Genomic DNA, 25455 nt, shown 5'->3' on the forward strand with positions numbered 1-25455 from the left:
GAAATGGATAGTTTGATTTAAAGAGAGTGTTGATAATGAAAAACCCCATAGTAAGAACCCCATATTTTGTGGTGTTTGGCTAGTAAGTATGATATAAAGTGTTATTATGAGAATTTGGATTTTTGGAAAAGTTTGAGTAGCCAAACACCATAATGCTAGAAGTATGTTGAATGCAAGTAAATGTTGTGAAAGAGTTGAGTTCATAGAACTCATAGATATATATTGTTGTATTATGTATAGGTGGTGAAGATCATCACATTGAGCCTAAGCCATAATATCTAATAGCCAAGTTTGAGGTGAGTGTATATGCATATAATCATGTCATTGTTAATAGAGGTCATAGGTGGGTAAATTCCTACTAGTCATATTGTATGTAAGAGCTAGTAGGTGGGTAAATTCCTACTAGCCAAATTATCCATGGCCATGTTGAAAATGAGATTGTGATGAAAGTTATGTTTGTGATTGCTACGCAAGTAATGGCTATCTTTGATAGGCTATATGTGGTGCTTAATGCACATTGATATGAAAACATGATTATGATTATATGTGTATGCATTCACTAAACAATTGCTTATGTTTTAGTTGTTTAACTTTTTATAGGAAGTGGTAGTAGCCAAGGTAAAGAGTTGATCAAGTGATAGATTGAAGTGGAAGTAATTAACATAGGTATTTTGGCCATCTTGAAGGTTGGCAACTTGGATAATGGGGTAGATAATCCCTTGGTATATTTTGGCTCTTGATACATGTTATTTTTGGTTAAACAAGTCTATTTTGGTATAAAACCTGTGATAAGGTCAAGTTTTTAGTTATTTGGATTGTATATGGTAATGTAAATATCTAGTAGGTCAATGACTCGGGTAAGCGACCCGTTTCGTTGTACATTGATTCTTTTGGTCGAACAATGGTTGTAGTTATCATTTATCATGTCAAATACTTGTTTGAAATCTGAAATGTAGTGTTTTGAAGCCTAGAATTGAGTTTGGAAAGATTACAAGTTGAGTCAAGTGTCAAATTGGGTCACTTTGTTATTCAACACAAATATGTGGCACATACAGTAAAGGTATGTGGCACATTTTTGGTTCTGTTCAGATTTGGGTCATTTGTGTGGCACATACACTAAGGATGTGACACATAAAAAACTGAAAGTCAAAATATGTGGCACATGAAAACTTTCATGTGGCACATATTTGCTCCTGTCCAGAATTTGACAAAAAAATGTGGCACATCCATATAAGCATGTGGCACATCCATTTATTATAACTTTTATATTTTATAAATGAAGTTTGGTTGTTACATATGTACTTTCCAAGTCTTGAACCCAAAACCTCCTATTTATAAGACAGATGCTCAACCATTTGAACTAACTAGGAAGTACCAATGCATATATGTAATATGTGCTGTAGTGATCACCTAATCACCTTGTCACCTACCCGGATTACCCCTTGACCCTTATTATCAACTATGGGCCTTGGCTTTATCCCAATAACTAGTCGAGCTAGCCCAGCAACTAATTGACAATGGTAGCTTACTTGCCTTACTAGCTCACAATGGTTTTTCTTCTTTTCTTTTTTCTCTTTTTTCTCTTTTCACAGGTGTTGCTTATACTTTATACAAGTATATTGAAAGTCACATACTAAAATTGTAATCCTCAGTAGGCTTTAGTCGTAAATCAACAAAGAAATTTTGTCTTGAAAAAGAAATTTAAGACTAGAATGTTTCTTTTTTCCCTAAAAAGTTAGCAAACACATTAGTAGGTTACGTGAACAGTTTAAACTAAAAAAAATGCATCTATAGCATAAAAAGATATATATAAGTACATAAAAAAAATCGAATATGTGACTGTCATGTATTTTTCCATCCGATGATCTTCACTCTAGGACTGACTATGTTCGACCTGCCTTGATTGACTAGCTAATGATACCATCGCAAAAAACCTCTACTAACGTTATAGCTGCAGCTAACTAGATGGGTTTTAATGGTCCCATTTCATTTTCATGTAATTTTTTAATAATTGTTGTAGAATAATGAATAAATGATCGGGCTCTGATGTCTTTTTATGTATTAAAATATTAAAACTTGAGAAGTTTTACACCTACGCTTAGGTAAATATATTCTTCTATATAGTTTTACACCAACGCTTAAGTAAATATATTCTTCTATATATATTCCACCTAAGTTTAGGGTAGAGTTAACGTGATTATCAAAACAAGGGTGAGAATTGTGAGAACTACTATTTCATCACCTCCTTTCCTCATTTTGGTGTCGTTTTTTAATGTTTATTATTTTATTTTATTTTTTTGATTTTTTTTAATAAAAACTCATTGTTTTTTTTAAAAAAACTCCAACTTATTGTTAAAAATAGAATTATATGGCTTATGTGTTGAAAACGGATGGATAGGGTACAGACGTTGCCCTTATCCAATCTAATGCAGTAGTCACCGGACGTCTCTGAGAATTTTTTGGATTTGATGGTCAGCAATTCAAGAGATGGTGATGATTGGATACAGTACGGACTTAACCCTTAGCTCTAATGAATCCGTCATTTGAGATGGTTTTTTAGTGGTTCTCATGGTATATGACGTCAGCATATATATATATATATAGTAACACTTTGGTAAAAACACACTTAAAATAAGAACGGTAAGAACACTTAAAAACATTATCTTGATGCATTAAAAGTCCATAAAACTAACATAGTGCATAAGTAATTATCATTATTTAAGTGTTTAAAAATACATTAATCCGTCAAATCAAAAACATCATGTTTTTTGTTGGATGTATCATTTTGATGAATATGCATTCAAGATGGATTCACAAAACAAAAAACATCATTTTCTCGATTTTGACAGACCAATGTGTTGTTAAACACTTAAATAATAATAATTAGTTATACACTATGTTAGTTTTATAGATTTTTAATACATCAAAATGTAGTTTTTTATGTAAAGTTGTTCTTATTTGATTGTACCATATATATATATATATATATATATGTATGTATGTATGTATGTATGTATAGGGTGACTATCAAATAAGAATGAAATTAAAATGAGAACAAATGAGAACATTTAAAAACTACATTTGATGCATTAAAGGTCCATAAAACTGACATAGTGCTTAACTAATTATCGTTATTTTAGTGTTTAACAACACATTGATCCGTTAAAATCGAAAAAATCACGTTAGATGGATGCACAAAACAAAAAACGTGATTTTTTCGATTTTAACGGATCAATGTGTTGTTAAACACTAAAATAACGATAATTAGTTAAGCACTATATTAGTCTTATGGACTTTTAATGCATCAAAATGATGTTTTTAAGTGTTCTCACCGTTCTTATTTTAAAAGTGTTCTCACCGGAGTATTACCCTAGATGTGTGTATATAGATGTATATTTTCTGCAATAATTAGGCCACATGTCTCCATTGGTACATGACGTATTGTCCTATTTCACCTTCAAAGAACATAAATATATATGAAGACAATTTATATCGATTATATGGACGTTCCTTAATGCTAGGCGTACACTTAAAGTAAGAATTCGACATTATATGTGGATGATATGTTTGAAAGCCTACAAGGGTAACTTTGAATGAAAAACTTCGAAATTAATTACTATAGGCCCACACTGAAAATTCATAATTTCTAATAGTAATTGCATATCTTGTGTCCGAACATGTGAAACAATATTGAGGTCAAAAGATTTCAGACAGTTAATGCTAATTGAGTAATTGTAAATTGTGTAATATATTAGTCCTTGTATTTTGTAGGACTTTTGTACTTGTCCCTTGGCTTTTTTATTTAACTGTACTAAATGACCAAAGGTCCTGAACTTCGCATTATGGCCGGTGCCTTTATAAAAACTTTTTAGTAGACAAAATATTCTTAGAAAAATACTAAATATGATTAATTTGATAATAAAGTATCAAATATTAAGTTAACCATTACTTTTGGGCATCACTATTGAAGATTTTATGAAACTGTTCCAAAGGTCTCAGAATTAATTAATACCGGCTGGATTAATGAAGGAATCCGGAGCCACAAGGTTAAATGGATTTTGAAGTCAGATAAATTGCCCTAGATATAGATTGAAAATTGGGTAGCTATCTCATAAAAGTGAAGTATACAAAAGGAATAAGTAAAATATCTATATTCAACTGACTAGCTAGTGTTGACTTGTCATACTATAAATAATACTAAACCGTCGATAAAGATATACTATGTATATGGTTTTGAACGGCTAATTTTATTAAATCTCCCAAAAAGATAAAACCTTCCACCTATTTTATAAACCACTAGAGAGCAAGGGCTTAGTAGTTATTAGTTACACAACCTTGAATGATATACCACACTATGAACAAATGTTACGACTTTTTATATCAACAAAATACTGCCGATTGAGAAAACATTTATAAATTTTAACTTTTTGTATATAGAAGTTGTTGGTTATATGGTTCATAAATTTGATCACTCTACACTTATTTATAAATCCAACTACCCTTGTTGGCTTTGGGTCCCTTTTTTATTTATTATGATCATATCCCTTTCCTTATAAATATTTGTACCCCTTTTTTCGTATTTTATACTACAGTTACATCTCTACTACTATCACTTTGGCCTTTTCTTATTAATATTTGTTCTTTGAATTAGTAATGGCTACAAGAATGACCATAGCTCCATTGGTCATATTCGCATTAGCGCTTTCGATGGTCGAGTACTCGTCGTGCCATCTCTTGAAAAGCTCGGTCACTTGTCTCGACTGTCCAACTGACTATGACCTCGCAGGTTTGGTTTCTAAAAACCATATAAAAGTTAGTATATATTTGCTTACATACAATAATGTCAATAACTCCTAAGTGCTCAATAAGTTCTTGATGTCTTTAATGTCTTAACATTATTATCGCATGCTCAAGTTTTATTTTCTGTTATTCCGTAATTAAGTTCGAGAAACTAAAACTTTTTTGGTCGATAAAAGATGACTACTGAAAGAATAAGTTGTTGGTTTCAATTTTATAGATGAGTGTAAGTGTGTAACAAGTTGTCTAGCTGCGCCTTTCCATTATTAACAAGACAGATAACTTCAGGCAAAACTCTTTTTCTTTTTTAAATAAAAAAAAAATTGTACTTATTTTCATGTACTTAACGAGAAAGGATAAAGAAGCGGGAAATTTAAATTTAATTAGTTATACGGGTTACTTTCTTTAATTATAGTAGATGTCAAAGAAAAGTATATGAATATGACTTGTTATAGTAGTACAAATAATTGCACATCTTATCCGTCTCCATCTATCTTTAACAATAAACATCCTATGAAATATGACTTGTTATAGTAGGTATAAAACTAGTCAGTATTCACCGAACTACATTCTGATCATAATTTTTGATTTATTTAACACACCGTATAACTTTTATTGATTTATTTAACAGACTGTATAACTTTTATTGTAGACGGTATAAAATAATAGCGTATAAATGCAATATATCAATAAAAAAAGTTATGATACCCTCATGCTTTATGTTATAATATTGACGGTTTACTTAAAAATCATTTCCCCTAGCTATCAAGTCGAGTTTAGATCCACCTATCATCCTCACGAATTATTATAAATTTGTTTTATATGGCTTATAAACATAAAAGGTAATAATGTGTTTTAGGTACAAAGCACTATATCATAGATTCATAACTCTCACCACTTTGACTATTTCTCTTCCAATAGGCATAAAGATACTAGTGAAGTGCAAGCAAGTGAAAAACTTAGCCATGGCTACAACAAATGAGCATGGTGCATTTGAGACAAAACTTCCTTCAAGCAATTGCCAAGCCAAGATTTTGGGTGGACCCAAACAACTCTATGTTTCAAAAAAGACCATGATCACTAACATCAAAATTGTCCAAGAAAGAGACTCCTATACCACATCTCAACCATTAACCTTCTACACATCATGCCCTTTGTCACAAAACAAAGATGGGAAATGTGGGGCCCGAAACGACGCGGTCGGGGAGAGCTTCGGGTCATCGAAGACCATTGATCTACCTTTTCCAAGAGAATGGGGGTTGGCACCGTCTAGCTATTATGTTCCCATGTTGCCTATCATCGGTATCCCGTGATTTGGTGCATTACTGTTCTCACCTCAGGCCTTATATATGTTTTATTAATTATTACAAAGTGTTTGTATGTTTCAAAAAATACCTCCATATTTAAGTTTGTAATATGCATGTGAGGTGAGTGTTAAGTGAGATTATTATATGTTATACGTATAACGTATTGCTTATGTTTATGTAATTCAGATGTATAATACACTTAATTATTTTCTATACTTATTCTGATTTTTTATATTTGCTAAATATGTATGATTAATTGATGGCGCCGGCATATTTATATTTCTATATTGTATTATAAAGCAAGTTCACTTTTGATTTTTCAACATTAAACTTAAAATTTCAATATTGATTTTAAGTTTTAAAAATGTACACATTCTAATTATGCATGATGTACCATACATCATAGCTACATTACATTAATAACTTTCATTACTCACCGACGATACCACCAGCTAGTCCACCACCACCACCAATCTCCACCGCTACCACCGCCGCTATCGCCGCCCCCATTACATCAACGCCACCGTTGCCACCTCCATCACCGTCACAATGCGCTAGTACCGTTTTCGTACATGTATAACAAGCAATTGTTATTTTAACATAAAACATGCATATATATGTTCGAATATTACAAGAGAATAATGGGCCTGAAAAATGTTTGAGATATAATAATTATTACATTCTTTGTAATACTAAAAGTATTAAGCTATAAAATACAAGTGTTTATAATTTTTTTTACAAATAAGGTACGGATACGTACCTTGTTCACTTTTTATATTTTTATCAACCATCAAATGTTAAATATTGATAATTAGTTAAAGTTACCACGTTCTATCTAATAGTAGTCATCGACATTCAAATATTGTTTAAATTTTATAATGCATGATTAATTATATCGGAACAACTAAAAAATTTGATAGATATATTTGTATAATATTTGAAACTCTATTGGTATGTGAATTAATTTTGAAAATATACCTAACGTGCTACATCTGTATATTAGTATATATGTTTTAAATAAAATTATTTAGGTATATCCAATCAATTAAAATATTCACAAATATTCCAGCACAAAATATATTTTTATTCGATGTACTAGTACTATACAATCCACATAAAATCACTAGGACTACGTTTACTTGCGAATTTAAGGCCTCGTCAACTTTATTCAAAATCCAAGCATCCAACCAACCCCAGCGATTTAATACCCAACGATAAAAGTTTTACCCAACTGACACAACCCTTAGCATTAAACAATTACATGATACATTTTGAGAAAACAAAGTCTAGTCACGTAAAAACTGAGGGCATATTTGGTATGGTGAAATGCCATCAGAGAATTGGAATTGGAAATATACTCATTTCCTTTGTTTGGTAGTGTTTGAGAAATAAGAACACAGAGAATTCAATTTTCTAGAGAAAAGTTTTTATGTACAATTTGATTTCTTCTCTTTTGGTTAAGAAAAGGAATTCCCTGGATTCTCAATACAAATTACAAAAACACAGAGATAACATTTCTCCCATAATATGTGGTTGTAAACAAAGATATAAAAACTCAAGGCACATGACTTGCACATTTCAATAAAAATCATTGAAAACTCCAAACCCTTCACTGTAGTGTATATCTTCTTCCTTTGCAAATTTTTCTCCCCACTCTTTGTATGTTTCTCTGAACCTTTTCATATTTGGAATTTTTATTTTATGTTTGCCTTCTTAGAATTTCTTTCTAATTAAAAGTTGAAATGTTTTTGCTATGTGTTTTCCTAGTCAAACATTTCCTATCATTTAGATCGGAGATTTTGATCGAAACACTGTACTCCTTTTTCTTGAAAACATTAACCATGGTAATATTTTTTGTATTTTTGGTTTAACTTCATGCGTTCAACATCAAAAATCATTTTATATATTTTATATATCTTGCTTTAGTTTAATTGATAACTTATATGTAATTCAAAAAATATATATATTTGCAATTATTTTTTTTTTCTTTACTTTTGTTCTACCAAACAATGAAATTGATTTCTTTTTAATATCTCGCGTTGATAATGGGGTGTGACAAAATAATTATGAAAGTTCACACTAAAAAGTGTGAACTTTTATTTCTATACACTTTTTAGTGTGGAGAAATTTTCATACACTTTTAATTCAATATATTTCTACACACTAAAAAACGTGACAAAATTTTTAATTTGTTCACACTCACCTAAAAGTGTGAACATATGAAATATGATTTGTAGTGATAAGACTATTATGTACATAATCTTAAGTGTGGAACACTCACATATTTATTTTTTAATCTATAAAATTCAATGAGCCGTCAAACATTTATTTACTAAACAAAAAATGCTAAAACATTAGCTAGTATGTGAGGGTTTCACATTTAAACTTAGATAACGAACGACCTTGAATTGAATTCATTTTTTTCACATATATATATATATATATAAAATACTAGTACTAGTATAATACCATTGATTCCATTACAAAATGGAAATTGATACTGGTATATATCATTTATATATTTCGATTAGTTTAATTACCAAAATCATCATGTATCAAGTGGTTATATAATATGGGCATAAAATTTGTACAATAATATGGTCACACAAACCATGCATATTTAAAAAATGTGTCCTATCATAATTATGTCCTTATCTAATACAGTAAACCACGACCTCATCGAAAAGACGTATTAAGGAATAAGGATTGTTAAGGATCCACCGAAAAGGATGGCACAGACAGCCCAGTTAGTAGTAGTATTCATGGTAAGATAAAAGAATACAAACAATGTTGCGTGCTATATCTTAATTAGTGGAATAAACCATCTTTGTTACTTGAATATGAGGGTTGCAACAAATTTTGCAACTATCACTTAATTTTTGTGACCACAAACATGTATTCCGAATGTTTTGGTGCCATGAAGGTCACTTTTCTGATGCGTGTATGTCTCACCAAATTTAGGACTGCAAAAGGTGTGTTTTTTTTTCCTTTTTAGTAAAACTTTAAAAAAACAAATCTATCGAAATTCAAAAACTAAAATAACAAGTATAGTATATTGGTTTTGAGTGGGTGGGTTAAAAGGGGTAACTTTATCATCTTTTAACAAGTTCTTCATTACTCTTGTTCTTATAAGGGAGTCCTCCCTCCGTCCCTCAATTCAAAGACGCATGACACTATAAGCATGGGGAGTCCTTTGCCCAGCGTCTTTCAAATTAGTCCTCCCAAGGACTCCTCAAGACTCTCCATTGTGGGGTACCAAGTGAGGTTAGCTGTACTTTTTTTTTTTTTTTTATATGTGTGAAGTATATATGTGTGTGTGAGATAAATTATAAAATAATTGATGATGTGGCGAAGAAGTTCCAGGAAGCTTGTTTTATAGGCAGCGAAAGTCCTGAGGAGAGTCCTAAGGGGAGTCTTACTGACGTGACAGTTAGGATTCCTGAGGACTCTTACTACTATAAGAACCGGCCTTAGCGAACCTTCATATATGGAATCATGTAATCATTTAATGACGGTACTATTAAGTTTTCATTCATATGACTAGGTTTTGATGCATATACTAATAACTTGTTATATATACTAGATGTATGCTTACGCAATACGGCGATCATGTGCGGCGGTGGCATGTGCGGCGGCAGCGGTAGCGCAGTAGCGGCGGCGATGGGCGGCGGTGGCGGTGGTGATTGTAAAATTAATTGAAGTAAAATGGGTTACTATCTATTTAAGGGTTAGATGATTTATGTATTAATTTATTTCATTAAGATATTATATATATATTAGGTAAAGATGTTTAAATTAGTGAATTAAAAAAAAAAAAAAAAGGGGATAGAATACTCGTTTCAAATTTGAATTGCTTAGAGTAATTTGTTTTATATAATTTGTTTTATATAATAGTAAAGATAAATTCCTAATATTCATTTTTTGAAAAATTGATAAACTTATACAAAAACCCACATATCCAATCAGACTTCTATGAGTAAAAATCCTTCATGGCTCCATATAGGTCCCGAAACAATTATCAGGTTAATTTTGACTTAGACATGAGTTTTTGTTTTTCTTCTCTTTGATATTGTTATTTCCAATGATTTATTAAATAAATTATTATGAATGTTTTGATGACAATTAGAAAAGGAAAGAGAAGTGATATTGCTACAACAAATTTTAGTTATCTACAACAAATCCTATAATAATACAGTTTTACATTACGTAATACAGTTTGTACCTTTGTTGTAAATAGCTAAATTTTGTTGTATAAATATCATAAGCTAAAAAGAAAATGAGCGAAAGCTTTTGTTAAAAAAATTAAAATAAAATAAAGATGACTCATTTTCAAGTTTGATTTAAAAGAAAAAAAAAGGAAATGAATCCTCCTCAGTCCACAACCAACCTATTATAAAAGGAGAAACATAGGTTGATTAAAAAAATAATGATACTAATAATTTTGTGGTCAATGAACATCGATATTTTCTTTCAACAGCTTGGACTACTTTACGTTGTGAATTCATAGTCAATTGAAAATGAGGGTTTATACAATAGAAATGGCCACACAATAGAAATGTGGTTACTCAGAAAATTAGTATTGAAGGTTATATTTCATTTAAAATGTGTTGTTTGGTGCACTAATAATAGACGTTGATGTGTCGCATCAGTTCAAAAAGGAGTCTCGAGTGAATGGAACATGGTTATGATGGGGTAAACATAAACTGCTCCATTTAAAAATAAAAATTATTGCTAAAATGGGAGAGAAATGATGGTCCCAACTTGTTGGTCTTATGTAATCAATTTAGGATTATGATGACAATGATAGTTGGGACTGGTCGAGATTATTTGCGATTTTCGGGATTACTGATCCCGTAAATTATTCAACGTGGGTACGAATCTGCCACGGGTATCGAAATCGGAACGATGCCCAAACCGGATAGAGATTTAAGAAATTTTATCTCATCCGGTCGTCCCCAATTTGATCCTTCCCGTACGGCCGTAGCTCGTGACGATGCTGAGTTGGGCTTATGTCCAGCCCACTTACAACTGATAGCCAGTAAGCCAGTTATATGTTATTCAACATCAATATGCGACACCCGGCCCAAAATGCAAGTGAGGGCTATTTGGCTATATCGATTTTCACAAAAAAAGAAAAAAAAGAATAAACTAACCGAAAACAAAGCTTCATTTCATTAATCCACAATTAATAGATTGATGTGTTACAACTTACCACTCGGCACTCGTATATAATAAAGTTATATAAACTGTACTATCGTGTCAAAAATATATATGTAGAGAAATAAATACATATTAGTTGTAATAATCTCATATAAATTGAAAATAAGTTTGGAATGATATATAAAATATAAAAAAAACTTCCATCTTTTTTATTTGACTTTCTTATTTGTTTTATTCAACAGAAAAAGGATAAATTGGTTGACATTATATTCGATACTTTTTTGCTTTTGTGGAAGCGGAGCTAGTTAGCAATGACAACAACTCCCTCTATACATATTTTTAACATACAAAGTACAAGCACTTACCTTATTTTATGTAATTACTCTAATGTCAACCAAAACTAACCCACCAAATGTATTATTCAAATATATACATTTACATTTCCTCGTATGTCCATGTATATATAAACCAAATAGGCTCATCACATTTCCATACAAGCCTTTAGCACATTTACTCAATACAAGCATTGCTCATCAACTAATCACTTGTTGAAAAATCTTTCTATGGATTCGAGTCGTTCCGGAAAAGAAAGCGGTGATATCGCAATCCCGGTAAGGGAGGTTAAGTCATCCAAGTCAGGAAAGGGTGCACCTCCTGTTGTGGTGCCAGCCACTACAAGACTTGGTAAAGTTTCACCCGCGGCTGCAGGATGGAAAAGAGGGGTTGGCATTCTTGATCTTATTCTAAGGGCATGTGCCATTGCCGCTACTCTGGCTGCAGCCGCGGTTATGGGGACCACCAGCCAAAACCTACAGTTTTTCACTCAGCTTTTCCAATTCCAAGCAAGCTACGACGATTTCCCTACGTTCACGTAAGTCCTGCAACTAAAAAGATTTTTTGGAGACAGTGTTTGGTTATTTATTGAAGCAAGATATATATGTGATGATATCTAAAAAGAATAATGATCTTGTGAATGCTTTTATGTAGGTTTTTCTTGATAGGAAACGCCATAACATGTGCGTATCTCGTGCTTTCCTTACCTTTCTCGCTAGTTTGCATTGTTCGTCCTCATATTGTTGGAGCTAGGATGTTGCTCCTTATCTTCGATACGGTATGTATGACTTTTGATTATATAGGTTGATTTTAAGTAGCCTATTTTTGTGCAAATGATTTGAATCAAACAGTTCAAAAATCACAGGTCGAAAAGTATATTTTGTACTCTAAACTCGTTTAAAATCAAGTATATTTAATTTTCGCTTGCAAAGCTTGTTTTTGCTCTGTTACCTAATTAGCCCAACCTATCTATTATTTATATTACTACAATTTATATACACTTTTTAACAATTATATATTAATGTGTTATTGGTGTTCAGCTAGCGTTGTCTTTGACCGTGGCAGCTGCATCTGCGGCTGCTGCCATTGTCTACTTGGCACACAATGGGAACCCCAATACAAACTGGCCAGCACTTTGCCAGCAGTTCAACGAATTCTGCCCACGAGTTAGCGGGGCGGTGGTGGGGTCCTTCCTGGCGGTGGCCATTCTGGTGGTTTTGGTCGTTCTTTCTGCTGCTGCTCTCCGGAGAAACTAACTTCAAATTGTGTGATTATATTCACCACTGATCTTTTTTACTCTGTTGTAAATTTCTTGCTATTGTGTTTGAGTTGTTAGTTCCTTTGGGTGTGGAAATTTTAGGATGGGTAATTATGTTATTTCACATGGTTACATTGTAATTTAATTAGTGATTTTAATGAAATTCATAACAGTTAATTTCTATCAATTAATGTTTACATTGAAACTAACTAGGGTCGTATCGATCATATCGCGTGTTTGGGTTTACGGGTTATGATCGAGATATCTTAACTTGAACTCCATGAAGACAAATATTACTTGATGAGGATACGCATCCAATATATGAGTCTACTCAGCGTCGAGTCACAAGTTGCGACTCAATTGTGGTGAATTGAGTCTACGACTTGTTATAAGATAAAAGAGCTCCAATTCTTGGACTACCTTAACCAAGCGACAACAATCAAAGACTTGAGAAGATAATCTCTTTTTAGCAGAATAAGTTTGTCACTTGTGTAACAAGATAGCCTTGATTCTTAAACAATATAGTATTGAAATTTATGTTCTGTTACGTGTCCTAATCAAGTCCAGATAGACATTTATGTTTCAAAACATATTTTCTAATAGCTTGGAGCCTTGGACTGATAATAGATGGATTGCAGGTACTGTATGCCCGCACTTAAATATATGAATTTGAGTAATATTCATTGTTACTAGATTGTATGCACTTAAATATATAAAGGAATAGAATCTGTTAAAGGAATTAGAAGAATTCTGATGGAATGAAATTGACGAAATGTTCTTCATTTTTAAAGATTCAAGTGACGGAAGGAACGAGATTTCTTCTCCCATCCCATGGAATGAACATTCCATCGAATGAGAGAATGTTTTAAAGATACAAGTGATACACCTTCCGTCAATGTCATTTCAACTCAACATCTTTGGCATAGAAAATGGTTCAAGACATGTGGTCTAGTTTAGCTTAATTCCTTTTGTTATTATTAGTTTGGATAGTTTTGTTATATGTACATAATAAGAGGGTGTAATTTGTAAATAGTGGATATAGTTAGTTGAGTCGGTTAGCAGCTTTATATATTTACTTTGTATATTCATTTTAATTAACTAATGAATAATATCCAAAATTCCCAAAATCAATTCTCTCTCAATTTCTCAAATGTCTAAACCACCGTTGTTATGTTTACATTCCATCGGAAAGATATTCCTTCATAATTGAACAATCAAACGTACTAAGAAATGGAATTTAATTTCAATTTTCCAATTCCAATTCCAATTTCAATTCCAATTTCAGTTCCAATTACATCAGAATCTGCGAATCAAATGTGAACTAAGTGTTTAATGAAATGCTTCAATGACATGTTTATGGTAAAATTCACCGAGAGTTGTAAACTATTAGCCACTGGTACATAGTGATATTATTTATAGACTAGAAAATTTTGGACCCCGCGTTGCAGGGTCTCAATTCCTTTGTTGAAACGGTTCGTTATTTTAGTATATATGCCGTGAATTTTCGACAGCTTAATTAGAAATAATTTTGTCATTAATATATTTGTTTAAAAGTATGCAAGAAATCAAAACGTAACCCGTAGTAGAAACCTGAACGGGATGTGATATGACAAAAATATTAATATATTAATTCAGATATCAAGTGGATGCGATATAGCAAAATGCAAGTCGTGGTATGGGGTGTATCACAATAAGGTTGAACGACAAATAAAAAGTGTGAAAAAATCAAAAGAAGTAACCCGTAATAAAAAAACCGAAAAGGAAAAACAAAACTAAAAAAGAAAAAGACATGACAAAATCCGAACAGGATGCAATGTGGCAAAATCCAAACTATAATAAACGTGCGATGTGTCACTTTATAACCGATGACACGTGTCAAGTTTTAATAAGCATGGTTACTATTGATAACCATGCAAAAAAAAAAAAAAAACTCAAAATGGGATCCGTAATGTCAGAATTTAAATAGTGATGTGAGGTATATGATGAACCAATAAAAGAGATTATATAAGCAAAAAAAAAGGTATCAAAAAACCAAGAAAAACCAAAAGATAAATAACCTTAACGAAAATAGAAATAACAAAGAAAAAATAAAATATTGTGTAAAAGTTTCCAATATATTAATTTAGAACACAAAAGCCAAAAAACTATGATGAACACCAAGAAAAAACCCCAAACGGAATCCAAAATGACAAAATCTAAATAGTGATGGGGGTATACGATGAATCAATAGAAAGAGAACACAAAAGCAAAATAACTATGTAATAAACCAACAAAAACCGAAAGAAAAATAACCTTAACGGGATCCGATATAGCAAAATCGGAAAAAAAGCGGGATATAGGTGGACCAATAGAAAGAAAACACAAAAGCAAAAAATACTATGTAGGAAACCAAGAAAAACCGAACAAAAAATAACTTTAACGGAATCCGATATAACAAAATATGAGAAAAAATACGAGATACAAGTGGACCAATAGAACAGCGCCACGTGACACGTGACACCGTTCATTGGCCTCGCCTTTAATGAGATTACAATACAATATCCCGCAACACTAGAAGTAGTTTTGACTTTTGATAGTCAAACCTGTGCGCTTCAAAATTCAAATTGATGCAAATTTATTATTTTTGCAGCTGGATGACTTTGTAATCTGTTGATTTAGGACGAAATGAAAGATTATTCAGAATGAAACAGAGAATACGTTTGTGATGCTAACAAAAAAATCATACTTATATTAAATCAAAACCAACATGAAATCCATTCAAGATTCATTATATCTCTTATTTAAAATGGTATAAAATTTTCTCCACTTTTATATGTTAGCTTACATATTAATGTTAAGTTACAATTATCTCTCAAATCAAGAGTCCTAATTGTTATCAAAAAATATTAAAACAATCTTAATTGTTATCTATATATATATATATATATACTAGGTACTTTACCCGCACGATTTGCGGATTATTATAATTATTATTCATAAAGGTTGAAAAAAAATCTTTAGACTAATATGATAATGTTCTATGTTTTTTCGTGTCACCATTTTATGCATAACCATTTGGTAAGATTCAAAATAAATTTTGATCATGCAAGCAGTCATATATATATTTCGATTGCTTATATTGTATAACCAATTAAAATCAAAAGTATAGTTATATTAGTGATTTGAGTTATGAAGTCTTTGTTGATTTATGTTTTAATTTCTTTGAACATGAGTTGTAAACATTATTAGTTTAACTTAATTTTTGTATGAAGAGATCGAAGAGCTGTAAGTTATAAAAGAAATACTTTCATTACTTGATGTTTTTTCTTCTTTCTCTATTACTCACAATTAACATGAAAGGACATAAGTTTCTATTTGACAGAATAAACTAACTTAGCAAACAATGAGCAAGTATATTTGACCATTTTAATTGATAACTTTGACCTAATGGGCATGTATGTTTTACCATTACTCGTATTTGTGTGTCATTCATATAAAAATATATAAAAATTATTAGTAGATTTTTTTTTGAAAGGTAGAAATTATTAGTATATAGGTTGTAATAGTTTAAATTGGAAATGATATTGTTTTTTATTTGTCATGTATTACAGACGGCCATACAGATTTATATATAAGATTTTATTTGATGTTTTTTACTTTCTTGATATTTTATATATTATTTCTATTTATTTATATTCAATACATAATGTTAGGCCATTTTTTTTAGAACATAAGATTCGACCATTTTGATAGAAGATTTTTTTTTGTTTTTGTTTCTTTTTATTTTCTATAGATATAAAATAAAATATTGTTTAAAAAATATGAAGATGTCACATTTGACGAATCCTATGTGGTAATTGTTTTAGCATAGATGTGAATTTAAAGAATGCTTTAGAAGACTCGTTTAACTACTGTTTTAATAGATATATAGATATGGGGATGATAATATAACGCTATCGGGTATTTAAGTTTAGGTGTGGAACACTCACATACTAATTTTTTTAAACCATAAATATCATGGGGGACCAAACACATTTACATTAAACAAGAAATAATAAAATATTGGTATGTGAGGGGTTCCAAACCTAAGCTTAGGTGCCGGACAACCTTATATTCCCTATATATATATACACACACCATAGGACAATTGATTGAAAATAAATTTATTCGTGTTTTGGGCCCGTATCATGATCAAAAACATATACTTGAATGTCAAGTACAAGATCACAAATATGTTTATATTTTAATTCATAGTTATCTTTCATAATAATATCAGATTATGAGTATAAAGCGGTTAAAAAAAGATTCTATAATATAAGAATCATTGTAGCATGTGCCTTATAGAATGACTACGTAAAACAAATCTATCAATATGTCTCAGCTAATAATGACAGTGACGAACATGTGATTATTGTATTACAACTTGCGAACTATAACACTTGGAAATTGTATATCTTTAAAGTTATAAGCTTTTATGGCTTAAATGTATAAAGATTTAATATTAATAATATCATAAGCTCGGACACCGGTCTAAAATCTAGTTAACGAGGACCTATAATTTACCTAAAAATATATAGATATATGCCACCTCTAATTATATTTTAGAAAATATTGAAACTGTATTTAAAAAATATATATATATAATTTTCTTTTGAGATTTGACTAAATAAAAGTTCAATAATATAATCAACACACAAAACCAATATTATATCCGCTCAACACCAGCACTTACTGACCCAACAACAACAACAAATCTTGAAACCAACATAGAAATCTTTTTCCATCAAAATCCAACATACCCACTTCCTCTCATCTTTTTATTCACCTAAATCCATCTAAAAGTTTACATCTTTTTCACAAAAAAATAAAAATAAAAATAAATCATGGGTGTAGTAAAGTCAGCAATTGGCGATGGAGTGTTGACTTTCATGTGGGTATTTTGTGCATCCACACTTGGTGCAGCAACTTCATACATAGCTACAGCAATTGGGGTTAAAGGATTGCCACCCCTTTTGATTACAACTTCATTAATTTTTATACTTTTGTTTGTGTTTGGAATTATTGGTAATTTGTTAGGTGGTGCTAGTTTTAATCCTACTGCTACTGCTGCTTTTTATGCTGCTGGTCTTGGCAGAGATACACTTGTTTCCGCTTCTGTTCGCTTTCCAGCTCAGGTCAATCCTTTGATGATATAAGTATTATTTTAATGTTATGTTATGTTGGTTGTTTATTACTATTATTGTTATTGTATTTTTATTGGTAGGAAGTGTTGTTATTGTTGTGTGGAGTTAGGGTTTTGAATTGGGATCATAGAATTGGTATTAGTTCTTTTAAGGGGGGCGATTGACTTAGTTTGTTTTAGGGGGTTATTGGCTTATTGAAATTTCAAAAACCCGATAAGCTGGTTTCTATCGGCTTATGAGCTTATATAATAAGTAGTATGCTCAAGTTCGTAAAAGTTCATAAGCTGGTAAAATTGAGTACGTCGGCCGGACTTTTGAAAATTCAGTAATTATGTTAAGCAAAGAAACTTAGCTAAGCTGACCACCCCCTATAAATCCAAAATCATGGAGGGTTGACTTGCTTATTTGTTTACTGGCTTATTGAAATTTCAAAGATCCAATACGCTTGTTTTCATCAGCTTATGAGATTATCAATATGTATCTTGTAAACCGGTAAGAATGAGCCTTATCAGCTTTTTGAACGTTTTATCATTCATCAAGTAACTAAGTAAGGAAAGTAAGCTAAGGCAAGCACACACTAAATTTTTAACGTCATGATGGTCCTAGTGTCACTGGCTTGTGGGGTTTTGGTGGAGACCCAGGCTTTTCTGTTCAACAAAGCTGGTTCGGGTGGGATGTTGATTTGGATTCATGCCAGATGCTAATGCCACACATTTAAGTGACAAATCATATGTGGTAACGAATGCAAATAACATGGTGCATGGTATTAACTTTTTCTGGAAGGTTAGGTTTGTCATCATGTAGTTTTGGTTGGTTCAGGGCGGTTAGATCATCTTTCTTTGCCTTCTAAAAGTCTGTAAGTAATTTTGGCTTAATCTTGGGATGGATGGATGGTGTTCAGACTCAGGAAATTCTTTACTAAATATCATTCATATCCAAGGGTAGAATCTTGAATTTTACATGCAGACTTCAAAATTTATACCAAGTGTTATATAACTATTCTCATGACTTGTAAAATAAGCGAACTTTGAATGTTAAATTATGCAATCCATGTCAATCTGATTTTTTTGACATATGGTAATTATAGTGACTTAATCTCAATTTAATGGCCGCACTCATACCTGATTTATTTTATGTTGGTAAATTTAGTCCATTTCACAATAGATGCATTTCCAACTACACTTCCGTAGCTGTTTGAATTTAGTCTTAGACTTTTGAAATGTGATTAAAATGTACTAATTTTTGTGCGTATTAGTTCTAGGATTATGTGCATTTTGATGATGCTACAATTTTAGGTGACCAACAGGTTAGGGTTGTTAATTACACTCTTACAGATAGTCATTAATGGTTTATTACTGACATTCTTGTATAGATTTAGTTTTTTGAAAGTTATTTTTGTCAATTGCTACTTTGGGCCATAGAGGTCTAGAATGTATAGTCTTTGATATCTTAAGTCTGAGTTTGGCTTAATTTTGAAGTATAGCACGACGGTTTCTTGACAGGCACTAGGTGCAGTTGGTGGTGCATTGGCAATTGTTGAGCTGATGCCATTGGAGTACAAACACATGCTCGGTGGACCTTCCGTAAAAGTTGACTTACATACTGGTGCTATTGCTGAGGGAGTGTTGACTTTTGTGATGTCCTTTTTGGTCCTCCTCATTATTCTCAAAGGCCCCAGGAGTCCACTGATCAAAAATTGGATGCTTTCGATGTCGATTGTGTCTATGGTGGTTCTTGGTTCTGGTTATACAGGTCCTTCAATGAATCCCGCAAATGTAAGTGTTAACTCTCTTGTTTATCTTGACTTCCCTTTTGAAATAATTTTACCAACCCATGAATATTTCTAGTTAGGTGGCACAAAATGGATGGTCTGGACAGATTGGGTTATGGGTTAAAAACGAACAGGCTTTGGTTCGGTTTACCCGAAACACTTTTTGCCAGAATAGTTTTAAACTTTCATATAGATGATGAGGGTTCAAATATGATTGCAAACACTATTATTTCAATAGCATTGCGCAGGGATTAGGCTACTATAAAAATAAGAATAAAGGAGTCCCATCTGTAAATGTTTGTCGATTTACTATGTTTATAGTACTCAATATTTTAGTTTGCCGCTATCAACTCTTGGGTTTGTTTGATGTTCCCAGTTCCCTGTTAAGCTACAAATCAAACCTATGAACCAATAGCCCAGCCTGCATTAAAGCCCAACATTCTGAATAGACCAAAACTGGTCTAGACCGAAAATACCTGGCCTGAGACCGGTTTGGCCCTAGCACGACCAAAGACCATTTAGTCCGGTCTTCGGTCCATAGACTTTCCAACTTTCAGTCTTCAGGTTTTTGACCCGTTCTCACCCCTAGCACATTCAACCTGTTTCTATGCAAAAATCGATGTGTTTAACCCGGTATAAAGTAAACATAATCCCATATGAGCCATTTAGTATACGTGTTAAAATTGCAGCCTCTATATTAAATGTGGTTCTTTTAATATCTTTTTGCAGGCGTTTGGTTGGGCGTATGTTAATAATCGTCATAATACATGGGAGCAGTTCTATGTTTATTGGATTTGTCCGTTCATAGGTGCAATATTCGCTGGTTGGATATTCCGTGTTTTCTTTCCATTACCTCCGAAGAAGAAGAAGACCGCTTGAAATTAAAACAAATTTAGCTGTCTTTTAGGTAACAAATTATTGTTTAAGCATTAGACTTCTTATTCATGGAGAATATTGTTTTACATACAAATGTTATGTATCTCAATCTCAATGTTAATTTAAGTTTATATGTCTAAACTTAAGTAATATTATTCTCTTGCTTTACCTTTTTAGTGCTAGATTCTAGACTAGTGGTAATTCATTGATCAGGTTTCCTTCCATCTGAGTATGGATTATCATTACGTAAAGTTTTGTTGTGTGCACTACAGGTGCTAAGATTTATTTCCCGTTTACTTGTATATATTATGAAAAAACTTTGGGATATGCCCTTAGAGCATACGCTGTGCACGGATCAAAACAACCAGCATGGCAATCATCCAAGGCCACCACCGAAGAAGAGGGAGCCAGGCTACTTATCTCGCTGAAGCACAATGTGACCACCATAGAGCATCACTTTAGAAACAATGTGGAGAATCCTGCCACAGCGTGCTTGTTGGCAAGTAATTATGTTTGATCTCCTCCCTACTTGCATGCATCTTAAAGATGAGGCCTTTGTCAAAACCAAGTAAATATTTGGTCATCGAACTCCATTCCATATTATCTTTTGCGACAAACAAAACTTTTGGTTATATAGATTGACCGTTATGCCCTTGGAACTTGAATGATTAAAACTTCTTGATAAACTACAAATTTAGTCCTTGTGGTCGTGAAAAAGGATTTTTTTGGGACAAAATAACCACCACACGGATGATTTTTGCTATTTTTTGAGTGGAAGAGATGGTGCGTGCAAAAATTACAGAGCACAGGGACGAAATTTTTAGTTACTCAAACTTCCATCAATTACTGTACCATGTTATAATTAAGTCATTTTACAGTTATATTGGAATGACCATAATGCCCCTGGAAGTTAACCCTATGTTGCTGCAGTTATACTAAAAATAAAATTTACAACTCCAGCAAAATCTCGGATCATAAAATTTCATTGGCATTACTACTTTCCAACACGTTTTCATATGATCGTAATTTTGATTGTTACAAGGTTGTTGATTCAAGATTCTGTTTGATCCATTGTTCTGATATACACAAGTTTTTAGAACAAAACTGCATTCACATATGAGTGATTGATATCCTATGATTATTACAATTTTTGTTTTCATTACACGAAAAGCTGGAGTCCTTAAAGCCTCCCACCGGTAGGATCCGGTACAGATCACTGTCAGCCACCGATCTTCTCGGGTTTCGAGCATTTTCATCACAAGACAAAATGCTGAAACGCAGTCGTCAACAGCAGTATAAGGAGTCCCTCTCTGATATGGCTCAACGCTACCGTGGGGTTATTTTGGTGATCACAGTGCCACTTTTTCTCATATGTTTTGTTCTGCTTCTGATGCCTATGGCTCGTTCTTCTTCGTCTTCTTCTTCTGATGCTTTTCAACAAAATAGAAAGTTTTTACCTTATTATGGTAGCCCTGTTCCCTCCTTGAAAAGCTATGCTGTGATTTTTGATGCCGGGAGTTCAGGAAGTAGAGTTCATGTTTTCAGTTTTGACCAGAATCTAGATCTTATGCACATTGGTAAAGAACTTGAGCTTTTTGTTCAGGTAAATCTACAATATATCTAAGTTGATATCTATTAATACATTGAATATCTACTAATTAATTTGTTTACTGAACACATTTTTTTTACCAATATATTTCCAAGGAGATTGAAACATATATTAGTTTTTTGGAGATGTAGCACGATAATATAATGTACTTGCACGTTTTTAATGATCGTGGAACGTACATTAATGTTATATCATTCAATTTAATATACATACCAATTCTTACCGAAGCATACAGTTGCCTACATTTAATGGCAGAATGGTTTTGGCCTTTAGACGTTCTTGCCATATTTAGTACTTATGAGAGAACAAAGTTTTCTTTTGTTGCCAGCTCTATTACTACAGAATAAGGATGAAGGTTATCTTATACAGTTTGTATATACTTCTTTTTTGTAGTTAAAACCAGGCCTGAGTGCATATGCAAAGGACCCTAAAGTTGCTGCACAATCGCTAATTCCTCTTTTAGAGAAAGCAGAAAACATTGTTCCACAAAAAATGCGCAAAGACACACCTGTGAAAGTTGGGGTTGGTGATTTTTTTTTGACATATATATTTTCAGTCATTTGTTAAAATCCGAGTGCTTATATATGCAGACACAATGATTAATGTGTATGCATTTCTGTATGCAGGCAACTGCAGGTTTAAGACAATTGGGAAATGATGCATCTGAGAAAATTTTGCAAGCTGTAAAAATCTTGCTGTAAATATTCTACTTGATCTATACTGAGATATAGCTTTGAAATTTTATCATTAATGTAGGTGAAAGATTTGATGAAGAGTAGGAGCAGCCTCAAGTCCGATGATAATTGGGTGACTGTTCTGGATGGTACTCAAGAAGGTGCTTACTTATGGGTAAGTCACTTACTTTTGTAATCTATTACAATTGTTGATTAATTAAAACATGTTGGGTATATTCACAGGTGACGATAAATTACCTGCTAAAAAGATTAGGCAAAAAATACTCGGATACTGTTGGGGTAGTTGATCTGGGTGGTGGGTCGGTACAAATGGCGTATGCTATCTCAGAAGCAGAAGCTGCCAAGGCCCCAAAGCCGACAAATGGAGATGATACATACGTTAAGGAGTTGCTTCTCATGGGAACAAAGTATTACCTATATGTACATAGGTTTCCATCTTATCTGGATCATAAACATTGTCATTGTATGTTTGGTGATACTGATTCTAGTTACATGAATTACATTAATTTTCTCATTACGACATCTGTGTTCTGTCAGCTACTTGCATCACGGATTATTAGCTGCTCGAGCTGAGATTTTGAAGACTTCAAAAAGTTCGGAGAATCCATGTGTCTTGTCTGGCTACAATGGTATATTAAAGTTTGCAGCTTTCAGTGTTAATGTTGCAATATTTTTGCATCATCATCTTTGTATATGAGTCTCATCATACCAGTTGTAGCAAAAGGGACTATTTTCACCTATTTAGTTATCAGTGGGTTAATTCTGTTTATGTTCTGCCTCTTATAAAGAAATAACTGAAAGTTACCCGAAGTTTATGTCTAATGCAAACACCTGCTAGATCATTTTAATCAGGGTAATAAATTATATAGTTAAATGGATCGTATAAAAAATTACCTATAAGATCCAAACCTATTTCGATTAGTTGCCCAGGTCGACCATTTTGCCACTTTTAATACAGAGATTCATCTCATGTATACGGTACAATAGTATAAGAATATTTTGCATGTAATTATACAATTTGTTCTATTTCTGGTGTGCAATCTAAAATGCAACCTCTGCTTCAGAAGGTAAAAGACCTTTTTGAGGACTGGTAATATTTTGCAGTAGATTTTTGCCAACCAAACAAGGATTTATCCTTTTATTAATATTTTTAAGGGGTTTACACATATGGAGGAAAAGATTACAAAGTTTCATCTCCTTCTTCTGGTTCAAGCATTAGCAAGTGTAGGCAAGAAGCACGCAAGGCTCTCAGAATTAACGAGTCAACTTGCTCCCATGAGAAATGCACCTTCGGTGGGATATGGAGTGGTGGTGGAGGTCATGGACAAAAAGATATGTTTGTTGCTTCATTTTTCTACGACAGGGCTGTGCAGGTATTGCAAGTCTTCTTGTCTGAATACTGTAAACACATTTATAAAGAACAAAAGTTCCATTTATTCCATTAAATGAGGTTGCAGCTCTGACTCAATTACTTATAAGTTAATTTGGGTTGCGTTTTTTATAATACGGATCAAATGAAAAAGTTCTAGCTAAAAGTGGAATGAATGAAATAGGTTGAAACTTGTCCAAATCTATGTTTAATGTTTACAACCTTTCAATTCATTTTAACTAGATTTATACTAATATTGTGAGAATACTGTTTTTGTAATATTATCTAAACATTCTTCATTGATAGACAAATGGATAAAAAAAAAAAGTATTTACTGGTTGGTCCAATCTGACTTACTTAGACCCAATGACCCATACTAAATATTTACCCATTTCAACTTAAACCTGTTTTGACTTTTTAAATGTGCGGCCTGCCACTCTATGTATATCAAGTATCAACTAGTGAGTCTGTAAATGTAGGCTGGATTGATTGATGCAAGCAAACCTATCGTCAAAATTCAGCCAATAGATTTTCAAGAAGCTGCTGAGCATATTTGTGTCACCAAACTTGAGGATGCCGGATCCAAATATCCTCATGTAGAAGCCTCTGATCTACCCTACTTATGCATGGATCTTGTGTACGAGTTCACATTACTAGTAGATGGCTTTGGTAAGTTAATCCAAAATGGCATATTGCTTGATACCTTAGATAAGAGTGAATTACACAGAAAATTAATCAAATTTCTTCTGAGTATCTATTTACAAAAACCAACTTAATTTATTTGCCTTTTGAACCAAATAAAGTTGTAAGAAACCAATGATGTTTTTGTTGGGCAGGTTTGGATCCATTGCAGGAGATTACATTGGTGAAGAAAGTCGAGTACCAAAATTCACTGGTCGAAGCTGCCTGGCCGTTAGGAAGTGCAATCGAAGCCGTGTCAGCAGCTACCTAAAAAATACTCTTATAATTCAGGTTAAATTTGAGCCACGTTCCCTCCATTACTCTTTTCTAAATTTTAGGAGCCATGAACACACTTATACATACAGAGTTTCATTTACTTGTATCAACTCTCAGACTATCAGTTTTCACTTGCTTTCACTTGTCATGGATTAAAATGG

At 32.5% G+C, this 25455-nt stretch overlaps 4 protein-coding genes across 4 annotated transcripts; all 4 read left to right on the plus strand.

Moving 5' to 3' along the window:
• Positions 1 to 4584: 4584 nt before the first annotated feature.
• On the plus strand, positions 4585 to 6319 carry LOC122582304. Its single transcript, XM_043754675.1, has 2 exons — positions 4585 to 4786; positions 5719 to 6319. Exons 1-2 carry the CDS (start codon positions 4654 to 4656, stop codon positions 6108 to 6110), a joined length of 525 nt encoding a protein of 174 aa, XP_043610610.1. The 5' UTR covers positions 4585 to 4653; the 3' UTR covers positions 6111 to 6319.
• On the plus strand, positions 4981 to 12853 carry LOC122582303 (casparian strip membrane protein 1-like). Its single transcript, XM_043754674.1, has 4 exons — positions 4981 to 5179; positions 11810 to 12135; positions 12252 to 12375; positions 12638 to 12853. Exons 1-4 carry the CDS (start codon positions 5135 to 5137, stop codon positions 12851 to 12853), a joined length of 711 nt encoding a protein of 236 aa, XP_043610609.1. The 5' UTR covers positions 4981 to 5134.
• A 4694-nt stretch (positions 12854 to 17547) lies between these two features.
• Positions 17548 to 20814, plus strand: LOC122581760 (aquaporin SIP1-2-like). Its single transcript, XM_043754034.1, has 3 exons — positions 17548 to 18008; positions 19520 to 19792; positions 20518 to 20814. The coding sequence occupies exons 1-3, from the start codon at positions 17718 to 17720 to the stop codon at positions 20665 to 20667; spliced, it is 714 nt and encodes a 237-aa protein (XP_043609969.1). The 5' UTR covers positions 17548 to 17717; the 3' UTR covers positions 20668 to 20814.
• Positions 20815 to 21869: 1055 nt separating this feature from the next.
• LOC122582871 (apyrase 2-like) lies at positions 21870 to 25455 on the plus strand. Its single transcript, XM_043755303.1, has 9 exons — positions 21870 to 22267; positions 22667 to 22795; positions 22900 to 22956; positions 23030 to 23122; positions 23191 to 23396; positions 23506 to 23597; positions 24124 to 24341; positions 24817 to 25006; positions 25174 to 25455. Exons 1-9 carry the CDS (start codon positions 21932 to 21934, stop codon positions 25287 to 25289), a joined length of 1437 nt encoding a protein of 478 aa, XP_043611238.1. The 5' UTR covers positions 21870 to 21931; the 3' UTR covers positions 25290 to 25455.

The sequence above is a fragment of the Erigeron canadensis genome, chromosome 9, assembly GCF_010389155.1.
Source record: "Erigeron canadensis isolate Cc75 chromosome 9, C_canadensis_v1, whole genome shotgun sequence".
Taxonomy (NCBI): domain Eukaryota; kingdom Viridiplantae; phylum Streptophyta; class Magnoliopsida; order Asterales; family Asteraceae; genus Erigeron; species Erigeron canadensis.